The following is a 16,438-nucleotide window of genomic DNA, read 5'->3' as shown; positions in this document are numbered from 1 at the left end:
GTTATGATTTTGACATCATAAAGAAAGAACTAGTAATGAATGCGGAAAGAACTAAAATAAACCCGGTTACATGTTAAAATAGGAAATATTAAAATATAAAAACTAAAATCTCTCTCTAATAATTATTTTTTTACGACAGTCACCTCTGAGTCCAAGAAACATAGGGTATAAGCTTTACAACATAAATTAATGGGAATACTTTGCTTAATTTATTTCTAGTAACCTCGTCTAAACATGGTTCGACAAGATGAGCATTCCTTTGGCAAAACTTGGTAACAATTGAATGGCATGTGCTGATTTTAAGTGCATACCCTAATCTAAACATAAAATCTAAAACAAGTAAAGAATCATCAAACTTATCTCTTTCTGAGAGACACCGAACCAGTTTCTCAAGAATCTTTTGTCGCGGTTTCAGTTTATTCTTCAGCATCTCTCCGAGCCATTCCAGTCCCTCAGCAATGTATCCTTGCTCGCATAATCCAGCAATAAATTTCAGTTCCACACTCCTACTTTGCATATCATTCAATAAATTTTTGGTTTCTTCGATGTGACCAGCTCGACATAGATTTTTTATGATAGGGGCATATGATGAAGCAGATGGCTGTAAACCCTCCGCTAAGAGTTCATGAAGGAGATCCAGACTCCCAACGGCTTTCCCTTTCATGCAAAAGGCCCGGATCAGATTATCGAACGTGATTATGTCACGAACAATGCCCTTTTGAGGCATTTCTTTGAATAAACGATAAGCCTCATCTGTCTCCCCATGTAAACAAAACCCTGAAATCATGGTATTGTAACTCACGGTTGTTTCACTATAAACTTTTTCAAGATTCAAGAATCTCCTCGTATAGCCTCTTTGCCTCTTCGAGGTCATGAACCTTGTAAAGCCCGTAAAGCAGTGCGTTGTAAGTGTATTCATTCGGAATCATTCCCATAAAAATCATCTCAAACCAAAGCTTTCTGGCTTCCCTGAGTCTCCCGATCTTACATAGTCCGTGAATCATTGTTGTATACATGACCCTATCCAGAACATACCCTCTATCCGTGAATCATTGTGTGATGAAGTTGGGATTCTCTACCGCAGTTGCTGGTCTTACAGAAGGCAGCAATCAATTTTCGAAAAGCAACCGTATCCGGCACCAAACCGTCAACCAAAATCTATTGAAGAAACTCGAAACCTTTCGAAGCTTTCCCATCAATACAAAATGCTTGAATCAAACACTCAAGGGTCCCAACATCCAGGGATGAACTAAGGGGTGCTGAGGTTCCATCACACCCTAAAAATTCCAAATTCCTTTATAGTTTAAAAGTTTTCTTCTTATTTTCTATTGATAATCTAATCTTGCACCCTTAGAATTTTATATTTTGTATCCCTAATATTTATAAACTTATGTTTTGATCTAAATTAAAGATTATGACTAAATTTAGATGAAATTAGAAGTAAAATTAAGATTAAATATCTTATTTCCTTTTTTGAGAATTATTCTTAAGAGCATCACGAAATCACCCTAAATCCCAATTTTCTTCATCTTTCTCATGGACTAGTTTTCCTTGATTTTTCAATTTTGATCCGGGGAAGTTCCAAATTGAGGTAAGAACAAGTTTCTTGATATATTTTCAAATTATGTGAAGCTTTAAAATTCCATTTTTATTTATTTATATATATATTATTTTCAACCTTGAGTTTACTTTAGGTGTTTCCATGGTGAAATCTTAATTTCATTAAATTTCTATGATTTTAGAATTTCATAAGTTATCTTTAATGTTTAATAAAAGATTTATGACTCATTCATAACTTAAATTCATTATATCGATAATCAATTTTGAAAATTCTTCTTTAACAATTCTTGATTTTGGGCTAGTCTGAACTTTAGAGTTACTAGGTAGATTGTTCTTTCTAAATTAGTACTTAGGATCCAATGATAATTGTAGAATATGCTTAAATGAGGTTTAGAATGTTCAAATTAAAATTTAATAAAAAAACTCAAATAAAATTATTTTAACTAGTTAAGAGAAAACATATAAGATTAAATATTTTTATAATTTAAATATTACAATATAATCGTTGAGATATTAATGAGTGGAATATGACATTTTTTTAAGAAACGGAGTGAAAAACCTCTAAAGCTTGATATGGGTAATCGAAAAATTGATTTTTTTTAAAAAAAGAAATGAATCTTTCGAAAATAATATTAGTTCTTCTCATATTGAAATTAGTTGATCAAAAGAAGTTCAAACTTAATAGTAATTATCCTCATATTAGTGAGAGCTGTCCAAATCCAAGTTTAGCACCCACTAAAACTAGTGAAAATTCGCTTACGTAACAAAACTACTTAATAACATATATTGAGAAGAAATTGTAAGTGATTTATCAATACATTCTCTTATTGATGACTTTGATCTAATGAAAGAACCTCATATACAACTTTGAATGCCTAATTTTGATAAATAAAAGTATAATATTTTTAATATTTTGTACCTTTTAATTATTACGTATCATGAAAGTTGTTTTTACTTTGTTCTTAAGTATTTTTGGAGTTATCTTATAACTCTAATTTCTATATTTGATAAGGTTTTTTTTCATCTCTAACAGATAAAACTCTAATATATGTGTAAATTATTAATAGTTGTTTTTTGTCGAACAGAAAAGAATAGAGAAGAATGTTATATGATGTGTATTTTTTTTATTAATTATTATAATTGATATTTTATATTAATTTACGTCGTCATAGTTTTACTAAATATAAATAAAAAAGGGCACCCAGGAAACAGCTTCCTCAACCGAATTGTTTTCACAAATTACAAGTCGCTATTGATGAACAATAACCAATCTTACTCAAGATGGAGAACGCATCAACAGCTTCTTCAACCGAATTGTTTTCACAAAGACATCTTATGTAGCGTTCTAAAGAACATGGCTCCGGGTCAAGGCCAGTCTGATGAAGAAAATTTCTTCCTCCTTTGCGGGCATTAGCCCCCACAAGCTTATCAAATAGCAGATTACAGGAATCAAAATCCGGCGAAAACTCGTACCTGGACCGCAGCCAATGCAAGAAATGCAGAGAGAATAACACATTTTCTCGGAAAACCAGGGTTCCGAGAAATTAAAAGAGGGAAATTTTGAAAGCAGAGTTTCCTCCCATCTAGGCATTGTTATAGTAATCTTGCAAACTTGTTTAACAATGGCTAAATCCGATTCACTTATGGAATCATTCAATAGTTCTTTACGTTGCTTTCGATTCTCTAAAGACTTCTTAACGATAAAACTAGTTTCTTTGGATTCTATAGTGAGATTTCTAATTTGGGTATTAGGGTTTTGGAGAGTTCTAAATTTTTGCCTAAGGAAATTTAGGAGAAAGGGTGAAGGTTTAGCCATGGAATACCAGGGATTTGACCTAGTTTCATCAAAGAGGGGAGATTTAAGGTAAAAGAAAACTGAAGTGAAAATGGATTAGAACTTACAGGGATCCCTTTTTTGAAGTTTCGGTCAACCCCAACTCTTTCTCCCATAATGATTAGTAAAACCAATATAGGTTTAATACCAATATGTGGCCGAATTATATCGTTTTTTATTATCTAAATTATTTATCAACTCATTCATATATCTAACTTTTTCAAATGTTATTTATTTAGGTGTTGGGATCGTTAACGGTACTAATTTCTCCCGTTAAGTGATATGTGTCACAAACTGATAGTTTTAAAATTTATTTTTTAAAAAATTGTTAAAAATATTATTATATTTATTAAAAAAAACTCTAATTTCTCTTAAATTATAAAATAACCCTAAAATCCTTAAAATCTTCAAACCCTAACCTTAACCCACCTTCATCTCGCTTTCCGACCACGACAACCGCTGCCATCCTTTTCACCTACGATAACTGCTACCGATGTAGTCCCTATCATCCTCTTAGTTATATACCACTGTAGTCAACTCTTCGTTAGACCCTGGAACTTGACATTTTGATTGATGCAGTTATTCCCGGGGCATATCGGAAACTGCTTCGGAAGTAGAACAGGGAGGACCGTGCGCTTGTTGAAGTGGCTAGTGGTTGCAGCACTCTTCTTTGGGTTTGTGAAACTTACATTTTACTCTTTTAAGAGGAAACGCTTACGTGCGGCACTTTAGTATACGATTAAAATAATGTTACCGATTTTATTATTATCTATATAGGTAAATGAGGTAAAAAAATCCGGTCAAAAAATGATATTCTAGGTAGCACTTTACCGAAAACATCATTTTTTGACCGGATATTTTTACCTCGTTTACCTATATAGGTAATTATAACAGGTCAAAATAATGATGTTCACTGTCATTTTTTATCGGTTTTGTTATTTAAAATAATAACAAAACCGATAGCGTCTTATTTTAACCGTATAATAAGGCGCCGCACCGAAGAACTGTCCGCTTTTAAGGAAGCAGCCAATTTATCGGAATATTGCTACAGCAAGGTCAATTAAGCAAATGTAGCTTAGCCATAAGGATTTATATGAGTTAATTCACAGATACAAATAATTTATTAGATTTTTTATCAACTGCATTCATAATAACTAAAATGATAATGTCTCGTTCTTTTAATTTTAAAATTTATACATGAAAATTTATCATTAATAAATTATATTATATTCTTAAAAATAAAAATTTAAATTCTAATATTTAATTAAGAAAGTAATTTTGAACGTATAGTGCAAAGACGACAACCACACGGGTAAGTTACTATTTGGTCACCTATTTAATTTTTATTTTGAACATTTCACTATTATTTTTCTTAAAATTATATCTAACATTGTTTTTTGATTTTATTTGTCAGAAATTATTAAAAAAAAGTAACAATAAAGTAATGTCACATCAATATTACTGTTTATTTTTAACATTGGATGACCAAACTAAAACCAAATCGTAATGCTAGATATGATTTAAAATAATAAAAATTAAGTGACCAAAATAAAAACTAAATAATAGGTGAATGACTAAATAGGTAATTTACCCTTTTATATATCATCATTGTTTTAAGCTATACTGAAGCTTTCAAATTTTTCCATGGATGATTTCAGTCATTTGATTTTTTTGGGGTAACGTGATCACACCCAATTTCGGAGGGTTTAATCAGAATATTTGTTTACTGGCATCATCGAAAAATAAGTCATAAAATGTGTAGTTCACTGAGTCATTAATATTTAATAAAAAAATTGTAAATAAGAAACATTTGCAGGAATAGTTAAGAATTAAAAGTTAAAAGAAGTAGAATCTCGACCCCTGTTCTACCAAAACTTGCGCACACCTTTGATATGATGCCGATGGGCAGGCCTAGCAGTGAAAACCCAATCTGAAGAAGACATAATCTCAACTGCCTCTACAGTTGTTTATGCTGGTAACAATGATTTTCTCTTCTTGCTAGTTGATTTTGAATCACGGTCGTCTTTTCCTCTCTTTTTCCCACTTCTCTTATTTGATCCCTCCTCCTTCCCACGCTTCTCGACTCCACTTCTGCTGGATTTCACACTGACGACACCACCTGAAAGCACCTTTTCACTGCCGTTTTCCAAAGCATTCTCGAGTTCAGCTTCTCTACCTTCAATGGCATATTGTTGGAGGAACTCCGGATTTAACCCACCGTCTGCCTTGGCTTGCATTTCCTCCTATAAAAAGACATCAAGTTCGATCAAAAAAACACAAGACGACCCACCACGGAAGAAACACTGCACCACTGATGAACCATACCTCAACTTTCTTTGCAGCATCATTGAGGTCATCATCCACAGAGATACTATGAGGTTCTAACACTCTCTGGCAATGACAAAAAAAATCAGTATCGGCACATAATACCGGTGACAATGCCAGCCATACAATAAAATGTGAGAATTAGAAGTGAATGACTACTACTTTTAGACGAGGTAAAGCAGAATCAATCTCCTTGGATGCAACTCCATACAAATATTTGTAGAGCTTTATCATAACCTTCTTAAACTGAGATAATATCTGCTGCCTCTCTAGTTTTTTCATTTGTTCCTGAAAAAATTGACAACTCATAGGCAAAATGAATATATCCATGGCTGTGTTATACATGGAAACAAAACAATTAATTAATACACATTAAATCTGTTTTAAACAAATTCTCCATTTTTCAACTCCCCTTGGACAATGGAAGAGACTTGAATTAAGCCATATAGGTTAATTTCAAGGCCAGGGTTTTAAACAACAAGACATGGATTTAGATCCTTTTTTCTACATATATGTTATATAAATCAAAGAGTTGTAGAAGTCTAGCCAGGTGTATCAATGTTGAGTGAGAAAACATGAAATAAAAATGTTTCGAGTAACAAACCTCAACATAGGAGACATCCTGGTTCTGCAAGCCCATGCAGAATAAAATAGCGGCCTGAACGTACGTTAATGTAACCGGCATCTTCTCTTGGAAATATAGGTGTGCAAGAATTGATAAAAGGTCAGTGATCTGAAAAGGGAAAAACAAAGTTCTTAGAAAGGCAAATATTTCTGGAAGCCTAGTGCAATCATTTATAAGCCATATATGTTAAATTCTTATGCACATTGGATCACCTTTAACAAGTAAAATCTGTATCTGATAATGTTACTAAATTAAGTTTCACCATCAATATACATATATTTTCTCATTCTGCAATGTCTAATTATAGTTTTATCATTGAATGGAAATAAGACAGCATTTTGCTAAACATTCTTAAAGCCTGAGAGAAGTATGGCAACTTAACAGTGGATTGCTAGGGTCAAGCTCCCATCCATAACTATCCAACAAACTTAATCACCATCCATTACCATTCATAAACATGATTTACACAATCTATAGGTGGGTCCTACAAATATGCAAGGTAATGATTATTGCATTGGAAAGTAATGGATAAAACACTAATGGACTGGATCTCAAATCGGATTGCTAAAACCCAATAATGCTTTACTTTTCCAAATATATATAAAAAAACCAGATACGCTTCATTGTTAAGTGCAGCAGCAGATGTCATATTTTGCTAATCCTATACCAGTGAGGCATTAAATAAATTTATGAACAAATCACTAAATGTAGTGATATACAACATTTTCAATCAGAAAACTTACCGACAGGAAGTCAATCAGATTATTTGAATAATCTTTCAACCGTCCCATATCATATGGTGATAATAGAGTATTAATTAAAGTTGACAGTCCATCTGATTTGGAAGGTGCAGGCTCCATATCCTTAAAGTCGATCTTAGGATCCAGGACACTGAAAGACAATATCATGAGCATATTAACTGAGATAATCTAAATATCCAGGAGATAAATTCAACACTAACCTCATGGCAAGCTTATATTCCATGTTACGGAAATGATGGCTAAGATTTCTACTGAACCTTAGCCTGAACTCTGCAGCAGTCAAAAGGAAAAGATAATAAATAAAATAAGCAGGAATTGTACATCAAAGCATAGGCAGAAAATCATTCTTAGCACATAAAGAACTTGCCTCGGTAAAATGGACTGAAGAAACCCCATTCATCAGATCCACTGACCTCAAAATCATCATTGTTCAACGGTTTAAGGATCATGCATGTATGTTCACCAGTCACATTATTCTGTTCCAGTTAAGAGGTGGAGAATATAAGATCCTCAATTGATCCTCCAATCCAAAGGTATACAAAATCTACCGTAGGGGAAAGAAACAAGTAGGATAAAGATCATCTTAACTGGAATCTGGCATATGTAGAACGGAGCAAATTTGTGCTTCTTCCAGAAGCGAAAAAGGTCCAAGGTAAGCCCAAATGAGACACCAAGGTAATGGAGCTTCTCTGGTCGGCGATCACGCAGATGTACAAGTAAAGGTGGAAGATCTGTCTTAGGTTTAATATTTTCTTCCAACAAGGAGACCTGGAGATACAATTTATTAGTTGTTCACAGAACCTGAAAAGCTCATACAATGTCATAAACACATCATAAGCATATGCCAGTGTTTGGAAAGTTAAAAAATCTAAAAATATATCATGGAAATGATGCACATAAAAAACTAGTGAAAGATAAGTCTTTTAAATCAATGAAACCAAAATTATCAGTTGCATCAATATCTAAGAGAGATCTTGAAGTTAAAACCCTGTTCTTGCATAAATCATCTAGTAGGTTTTAGGTTAGAGTGCTTGAACTTAAAACCTATTGAATATGAGTGAAGCAGCATAGCAATGATTAACATGAAAAGAGTGATCAGCACAAAGAAACTCAGTAGTGAGACTGTTTGTAACATTGTATATTACAAAAAGGAAACAGTGTGTGTGTGGGGTGGGGTGGGTGGGTGGGCTTGCAACATCAAAGCTTGGAATTTTTGCACGAAACCATGGAAAACATTTTGATTCACACAAACGATAAAAAAATGTTTTGATTAACACAGTCAACAGCAAAGCTTATCCTAAGTGCTAAGTTCTTCAGTCAAGAACCTTCTCTGCTGCTTCTGAAAGTCCGAGTTGGGACGCTTGTGGAGTATCCTCAGCATTTTCAACATCTAGCTCAGAGAATGAAGTTAATCGTCCTTCATAATATCTGGAAAAGAGGAACAGATTAAAATGCTTCATCTTTCAAAAAATCTTGACAATATATTGTTAGCAAATAAAATTAGTACATTAGTCAACAAATATACAAGTACATAACAATATCATCTCTAAAATTATATAAAGCTTATCAAATTGACATATACAATTATTCATTTATTCAGTTTCTCCCACGCATCTCATGTGTCAAACTGGTTAGAAATTATATGACAGCATAAGAAACAAGAACTATATCATGATCAATTAATCCTCTCACAATACTTCTTTCTACTCAGAGCCATATGCTTTCCCAAGTTCAAACACCACACAATTGGAACCAGCACGTACAAGGTCAAGTGTTCAATCATATACAGCACTATGATAATTAGCAATCCTAATTCCTGATAGAATATTTAATGGATGGAAAAGGGAGAAAAGCGTTGCAATGCTGGAATACAACAATAATTGACCAGACCAAAGAGAGAACACTTAAAAGAAGCATGTACCTTGCGAAAAGTTCAACAGCAGCAGAACCATATCCAAGCTTCATAAACCCAATAAAAAAGGTGTCAAAATGTTTAATGAGCATCCAAACATAATAATATATGCATAAAACATAAATTTACCCTCATAGCACTAGGATGGGTGGCAATACGAACAATGCGAGCACCTGATAGACTTGGGAAATCAGGATCCCGGAACTGCTCACAAAATTTCCATGGTATTTGGTCTCCATGAGGTTGATAGCCATCACTTAAGCTCTTGATTGCTGATTTACGAGAAATCTGACCTTCAAGAGAGACCTGTGATAAACTAATGTGAATATATAATGATACAGATAAAAAGCTTTGCCGTGAGAATTGAACCTACACCCACTAATAAAGTAATTTAACGCAACAGCTGATAAGTATTATGCTCATAACACAAATATATGTAGAGATATTTTTTTCTTATACCTCTACTGCTTCTAGTTCACTTACAAAATATAACTCTAAAGCTTCTTTGTAGGAGAAACAAACAAACAGATGAAAAATGAAAAATAAAAAGAAGATAAAACATAAGCATCAGAAACAGTGAAATCCTTCTGGAGGAATTATATGATAACTGGTTTCTTTAGCCGCATTCTATTTCTCTTCTATCCGACATCAACATCATCAAACCAATTGCACACAAAAATTACCAACTCATCCAATAAAATTATGGGCAAAATATGGTTTTCTAATAATGCACAATGAACCACTAACAGTAGCAGAGTTCCAAATTATAACTCTGCATGATAGGGAACAATAAGCAAATGAAGAATATGAAAGGCGCAAGTTTTCCTTGTCTACTAAGGAGGACAACATGAATAGAAAGAAAATTGTAATAGAGTTTCATATAACAAGGACGCAAACCTGGATAACACACAATATATCAGGAAGCTGATTTTTTGACTCATCGACAGGACCTGCATCAAAACTAAGTTACAGAAGTATATTTCCAGCTTGAATTGAAAAGTATAAAATGCATCTATGGCAAGCAGAAAAACCTAGTAACACAAACAAATGGTGAGCTGGAGCATCAGCCATCAGTTGAAGATCATTCGGGGAATTTTTATAGTGAGAAGAAACGTATAGGGCCATCATCCGCTGCAAGTATATGACATATTAGCATTTGTTTCACTTCATAGTAACATTTGCATCAATTCTATATTCAATTTTAAATTAAATCAGATTACCTGCAAAAATAGTTCACTATCCTTATGATAAGAAAAAAGTGTATCTCGATTAACATAGTAGAGATCACATTCACCAGGTGGAGGTAACCTAATTATAAAATGGTAAACATAAAGGAAAACACTCTTGAAATCAATAAAATGGAGGCAGAATTAACTCAAAGATATGCGCAATATAATAACCCAAACCTGTTGATACTGGGAACCGAGTTTGTAACATCAAGACAAAGTAAAGCATTCAGCCAGGACTCTATAGGATCAGCAGAGGCATATCTAATTGACTCACTAAGTTCTATCTTTTTAAAAATACGACCTGCATCAAAAGGCAATCAGAAGTCAGCCATCCCCAGAGCATAAACTTGAACTAAAAGCATCATATATAACTAAATGTTGATGAAAACTAATAAGGCTCAGCTCTACTTCACATAGCAATCAGAGGCATACTATTTGTTCATAGAACTAAAAACTTTGGAAATACCAGAGAGGGAGCCCTCAACACCCTTAGACAGATGGCTTTGCTCTTCCAATTGTTGCAGTAGTTTTAGGGACAAAGACCGACCAGTACCTTCATAGCTTTAAATGGTATAAAAGAAATTTAATTCAGTCAAGTTCATAACTTCATACTTATCAAAAAAAAAAGTTCATAACTTCATATACTATTAAACCAAGACTATGTTAAGCATGCTTGAAGGAAAGCTGTTCAAGGATGTCAATTATGTATCACAAACATATCATACCCGTTTACAGTAGATGAAAGGAAGACCAAGTATGGACCAAGCAATGACTTCACAACAGGCAATGGTATAGCTGCTGCTTCATCGACAACAAGAAGCTCAACTTGGGAGAGCTTTTCATGTTCATGTGGCTGTATATACTGCAAGGCCTCGGTAGAAAAAACAGATTTATTAGTGCTGAGCACAGTGGAAATAGTCCTACATCCAATAACATAATCTTGCAGTAGATGCATACAAAACAAAACAATCAAATAAAAGTCATTGATCAATGTCTTCTCAACCTGAATTGTTTGTCTGTGCTGCTTGTAAATATTGATGCGCACAGTTGCTTTCTTGAAGTCGGGATTCACACTCTTCACAACATCATAATCGATGTGCTCCTGTGAAGGAAAAAAAGTTAGAAAGTTAAAGGTTGAAAAAGAGAGATATCAACAGTAACCATCCAAAAAAGACACCATCATCATATCATTTATCTAAAAAGTTGTCTTTTGCCAGACTGCAAAAAAATAATCATATAAGCATCACAAAGAAGTCGGAACACATGCAACTACACATGCTTGTCAATGTGTAAATAAATGAAGGGATAGAGAGCGTACTTTATATTCAATAGCATTGAAACCCTTGCACACAAATTCAAACAAGGTCTTTAAATTCTCAGGACTAGGTGCTGTTACATAGATATTTGAATACCTGTCAGAGTAAGTTCTCTCATTAGATTAAACAAAAATCAATGGAAACAAGGAGAACATCATACTTGAGGGAAGAAGTTTCATAACATAATTCAAGCAATCTTACCCAGCAGCAATAGCACCAGCTACTGATAAGCCAAGTGCAGCTGATTTTCCTCGACCACGAGCAGCAAGCAAAGCAACTGTGCTGCGCAGATTCTTGTCCAAAATTGCATCAAGAAATGTAACAACGGCTTTGCCCTACTCAAACATGAAAATAAATATACCCATAAAATATCCCAGAATAAGTAAGCAAAATTGGTGAGCCAAATGCAAAAATAGTAAAAGAGATATGTTACCAACCTGATCCAGTGTACAACACTTCTTTATCAAAGGACCAACAGGAAAATCCTCATTTAGTTCTTCTTTTAAATTCTTCAGTTCCCGTTCAGATTCCGACAGCCCTTCAGAGTCCTTCAGAGAGAGAAGATAATTATACACATAAAAATGCCTTCACATTCCCAACGAATTTCCCAACTTATGTTGACAAAAATGGGGTTCTAACCAAAGGATTACATCATAGATTTCTACTGGATTAAAAAATGTTTTCCTATCTAGAATGACCATGCATGGTATAAAACACCCGAAAATATTTCCAGAAAATCTAGCCCATGATAATTCAATGGGGAAGTCAGATAATCACCTCATTAACTGGAACTGGGGTTATAGATTTTATATGAGATGAAACGGGTAAGATATTTAGCTCATCATCCATGACAACACATGCTTTGCACGATGCGAGAGATAGTAAGAATCGTTCATTAAAGCGCCCAGCAGCTTCAGAGTGGGACTCTGTACGATACCGCTCGTGAACATCCTGAATCAGCAATGTTTCTATAAGTTACAAACGTGATAGTTTGTGTGCAAGTAGATTTGAGAATGAAAACCAGTAGCTAACCAAGTATTAGCAATGTAGTTAAGAAAATGGACAGCCTCACTGATACAAATATCAAATCATGCTGCAGATTTGAATTATCTTAATGTAAGAGGATGACTCAACTGGAACTTCTACACAATATGTGATTAAACCAAAGAAGAAACGAATCAAAGATATTCAAATCAAGGTCATAATAACCTAAAAATGAAATGAAAAACACTACTGCATATTCAGACCGGAAGTATATGCTAAAAAGGCAGGGTAGATGATCATTGCACTAAGAAGTAAGTGAATACAGATACAAGGTTGAACATTACAATAAATTCATTGACAGAATAAATCTTATACATATTTTAGGTACAGCAATGGAGTCATCCTTCACCCGTGCAGCCCAAAAAGAAAAGTAATAAAACAAAAGCTAACAGAACTGGTCAGTAGTCCAAAATTGTCAACCGCAAATCATTACTTAAGCAAATGTAGGACTAATAATCTCTAAAACAGAGTAGACATACAAAGATGATAGAGCCAATGAAAGCATAGTACCATAAGAGAGTAGAGTACATACAATTTTCTTAATCTTTTGGACAATCATAAAAATCAAAGCAACAGTAGAAATAATCCATACCATAACCATGGTGCAAAGTCTGGTCAGTGAAGAAAGGGAGCGAAGAAGCAAAACAATTAATCCGCCGCCCTGTACAGTCTCTATTGTTCTGGCTAGAAGATTTGGAGTCAGGGCCTCAAAATCCTAATATCAAAAAAAAGTAAAGTAGTAAACAAGTTTAGAACTAAAGAAATGCGGGAAAAAAGAAAAGATATATACAGCTCAATCAAACAAAACACAATCAAAAGGCTACCTGTAATATACACATTCCAAAAGTATTTCCAAGAATTCTCTCTGAATCTTTGTATAAGCAATAGGTTAATCCCCCAGTTTCCACAAAAAGTGAAAAAGGATCAACTTTCTCAGGATCTAGCAGGCCTCTCTGCATTAACTTTTTTATTTGTTTCGCCCTTTTTTTCTTGTGACTGCAATAACATGACCATCACTTTTTCATTTACATTATAACAAAAAGCAAATAGATTTGAAATTCAATCTGTCTGGTTGCTAACTTTTCTACTTGCTTTTAAAAAAAAATTAAACAGCAAGCTTGAATTGCATAAAGTAAATAGCAATATATCTAACTGTCTGAAGCTAAGATAAAAAACCTGCTGAGTTCAAGATTGTCCTTGTAGCACCATAAAACAGTTGGCCTAGATTTAACCACAGCCTTACTTAGCATGTAGTGAAGATTCACAATCTGCAAAAAGCCAAAAATCATATAAAACTTAGAAGTTAGCAAAGAAATTACACTCTCCTTCTGGTTCCTGAGAAGCTTTGAAAAGCTCTTTTTTCCTCCTTTTTATGAAACAAATTAAACCAAAAAAAATAATATTTTTGAGAGAGAAAACGGAGGTGCCTGGTCACGGGATTTGTCGCCGATGATGACAAACATAGAACGGTGGCGATATTTAACTCCATTTTCAATGAGAGTTCTGATGCGTTCGTCCACCTTCTTCCTCATTTTGCTTTGGTTTTCGGTTGGTTTGGGCAGTTTTGAAGCTCCTCTTCCTTTTATGTGCGAGGGTTTATGGCTTTGCGCGTTTTATGTCTGAGGGATTTTCAGCGCTAGGGATTTGGAAATTTATCTATCCTTCCATACGAAGTCGTTTTTTTGGTGCTTCTGTTTTACGATGTTTAAAAAACGGTTAAAAAACGACGTGATCGGTTAAAGAAGTAGTCGGTTAAAATTTAGATCGGTTATGTTATATCATTTAACTGGAAATATTATCAAGTACAATAACATATTAGGTAGCGCTTATATAATGTAATAAGTAGCGCTTATATAATAAAATAGGCATTTAACCGGAAATATTACAAAGTATAATAACATATTAGGTAACGCTTATATAATGTAATAGGTAGCGTTTATATTGACCTATTTTCTCATAAAACCGATAAATTTCAACCGGTTACATTGTAAATTGACCTATTACATTATAATTATCGGTTTCGATGTTTTTGGATCGATATAATTTTAAATGTATCGACACTTTATGCGTGCACCTGTTTGTGCTTTCATTTTGGAAAAAAAGTATCGACACATATTTAAAGAGTGTCGATACATAATGTAGATATATTTGCTAATTAACCGGTATATTTTTACCGGTTACATTGTAACCTATTAATAATTATCGATTTCAATGTATTGGGATCGATACTTTTTATAAATGTATCGACAGTTTATGCGTACACCTCGTCTGGACAAATGTATCAACACAAATTTAAAAAGTGTTAATATTTTATGTTGACCTATTCTCTCATTAACTTGGTATATTTCTACCGGTTACATTGTAAATGTATTGACACTTTATGCGTGCCTGTCGTTTGGCCATTCATTCTAGACAATAAGTATCGACACAAATTCTAATAGTGTCAATACGTTATGTTGACATGTTTTATAATTAATCGGTATATGTATACTGGTTACATTGTTAATTTACCTATTACATTATAATTATTTGTTTCGATATTTTTGGGGTCGATACTTTTGGAAAATGTATCGACGCCTATGTTTACATATGTATCGAAACAAATCTTTGTGTTTACTAATTTTGTCATTAAAAAGTATATTTTTACCACCTACATTGTAATTTTACCTATTACTTTAAAGTTATTGAATGTTGTAGTTATTGTACATACCTGAATATGTCCTGCAAATTTAATGTTGTACCCACCCTTCAACTATCACTACCAATACCACATCCTATTGAAAGCACCACTGAAACATGTTGTTCAATGAACCTTTACTTACATCTCCATCAACTCCTGTTGGGATCACTGAAATTGCACAACAATTTTTTACCATGGATCATACTGATGCAGACAATGTTAAGCCTACCGATGAATGTCATGAAGTACATAATATTGATGAATCTGACATGTTGGTTGGTAAGCTCTTCTTTTCACGTGATAAAGCTTGGTACTTTTACAAGGGATTCGCACGAGAACATGGGTTTAGTGCACGTCGGGGAACAAAACGGCTTGACATGGAAGGGAATGTGAAGACACAAGAATTTTGTTGTTCGAAAGAAGGATTTCGAGAATCAAAAGTCAATACCGTTGATCGTCAACGTGCTCATACGCCAATCACAAGAACAAGATGCAAGGCTAGAGTCATAGTTACAACAACAAATACAAACGATCAATGGGTTATAAGTAAGTCTTATCAGAAACATAATCATGCATTGTGCACACCTACTATGACACCATTTATGCGTTCTAATAGAGATGTAAGTAAGGCTGATATCGATGAGGCAACAACATTGAAAAAGGTCGGTGTTGACACGTCACAAGTAATGAACTATTTAACGCAGCAGGCAAGGAGCTATCATAATGTTGGATTTACACATAAGACCTCTACAATGCACTTCAAAGAGGTAAAGCAAAGGAAATCGCTGATGAGGATGTGAATGCGCTTATTGCTTACTTTGATTATAAGAAACATGATGATCCCAGGTTTTTTGTGACATACTCGGTAGACGAATCAGGGGCGCTGTATAATCTTATTTGGTCGGATTCTACATCGAGATCAGATTACGTATGCTTCAATGATGTAATTGCGTTCAACACAACGTACAAAGATAATTTGTATGGTCGAACAATTATGCCTATTATCGGTGTCAATCATCACCATAACACAATTATGTTTGCTACTTCCATAATCGCTGACAAGACGTCCCAATCTTTCGAGTGGATGCTACATAATTTTTTAGAAGTCATGATGAACAAATCGCCTATTTCAGTTGTCACCGATGGGGATAG

General features: G+C 34.0%; 1 protein-coding gene and 1 pseudogene across 2 annotated transcripts; both read right to left on the bottom strand.

The window, feature by feature from the left end:
- Positions 1-139: 139 nt before the first annotated feature.
- LOC120165581 lies at positions 140-3,480 on the bottom strand (annotated as a pseudogene).
- Positions 3,481-5,191: 1,711 nt separating this feature from the next.
- On the bottom strand, positions 5,192-14,210 carry LOC120165599 (RNA cytidine acetyltransferase 1-like). 2 transcript variants are annotated; one of them, XM_039175077.1, is made up of 26 exons: positions 14,034-14,210; positions 13,783-13,874; positions 13,431-13,602; positions 13,199-13,321; positions 12,340-12,513; positions 12,000-12,110; positions 11,764-11,897; positions 11,565-11,658; positions 11,250-11,348; positions 10,972-11,108; positions 10,713-10,807; positions 10,424-10,547; positions 10,238-10,325; positions 10,049-10,148; positions 9,915-9,967; positions 9,147-9,323; positions 9,027-9,064; positions 8,431-8,533; positions 7,694-7,873; positions 7,473-7,581; positions 7,306-7,375; positions 7,088-7,235; positions 6,324-6,452; positions 5,879-6,007; positions 5,720-5,785; positions 5,192-5,637 (listed from the first exon to the last, which is right to left on the bottom strand). In XM_039175077.1, exons 1-26 carry the CDS (start codon positions 14,136-14,138, stop codon positions 5,362-5,364), a joined length of 3,126 nt encoding a protein of 1,041 aa, XP_039031008.1. In that variant the 5' UTR covers positions 14,139-14,210; the 3' UTR covers positions 5,192-5,361. The 2 variants fall into 2 exon arrangements, with proteins under 2 accessions (XP_039031008.1, XP_039031009.1); XM_039175078.1 differs by having other exon boundaries at positions 5,882-6,007.
- Positions 14,211-16,438: the final 2,228 nt, after the last annotated feature.

This window comes from Hibiscus syriacus, unplaced genomic scaffold, assembly GCF_006381635.1.
Source record: "Hibiscus syriacus cultivar Baekdansim isolate YM2019G1 unplaced genomic scaffold, ASM638163v2 tig00111584_pilon, whole genome shotgun sequence".
Taxonomy (NCBI): Eukaryota; Viridiplantae; Streptophyta; class Magnoliopsida; order Malvales; family Malvaceae; genus Hibiscus; species Hibiscus syriacus.
Note: the sequence above shows the minus strand (reverse complement) of the source record. Positions and strands in the feature narration are given on the sequence as shown.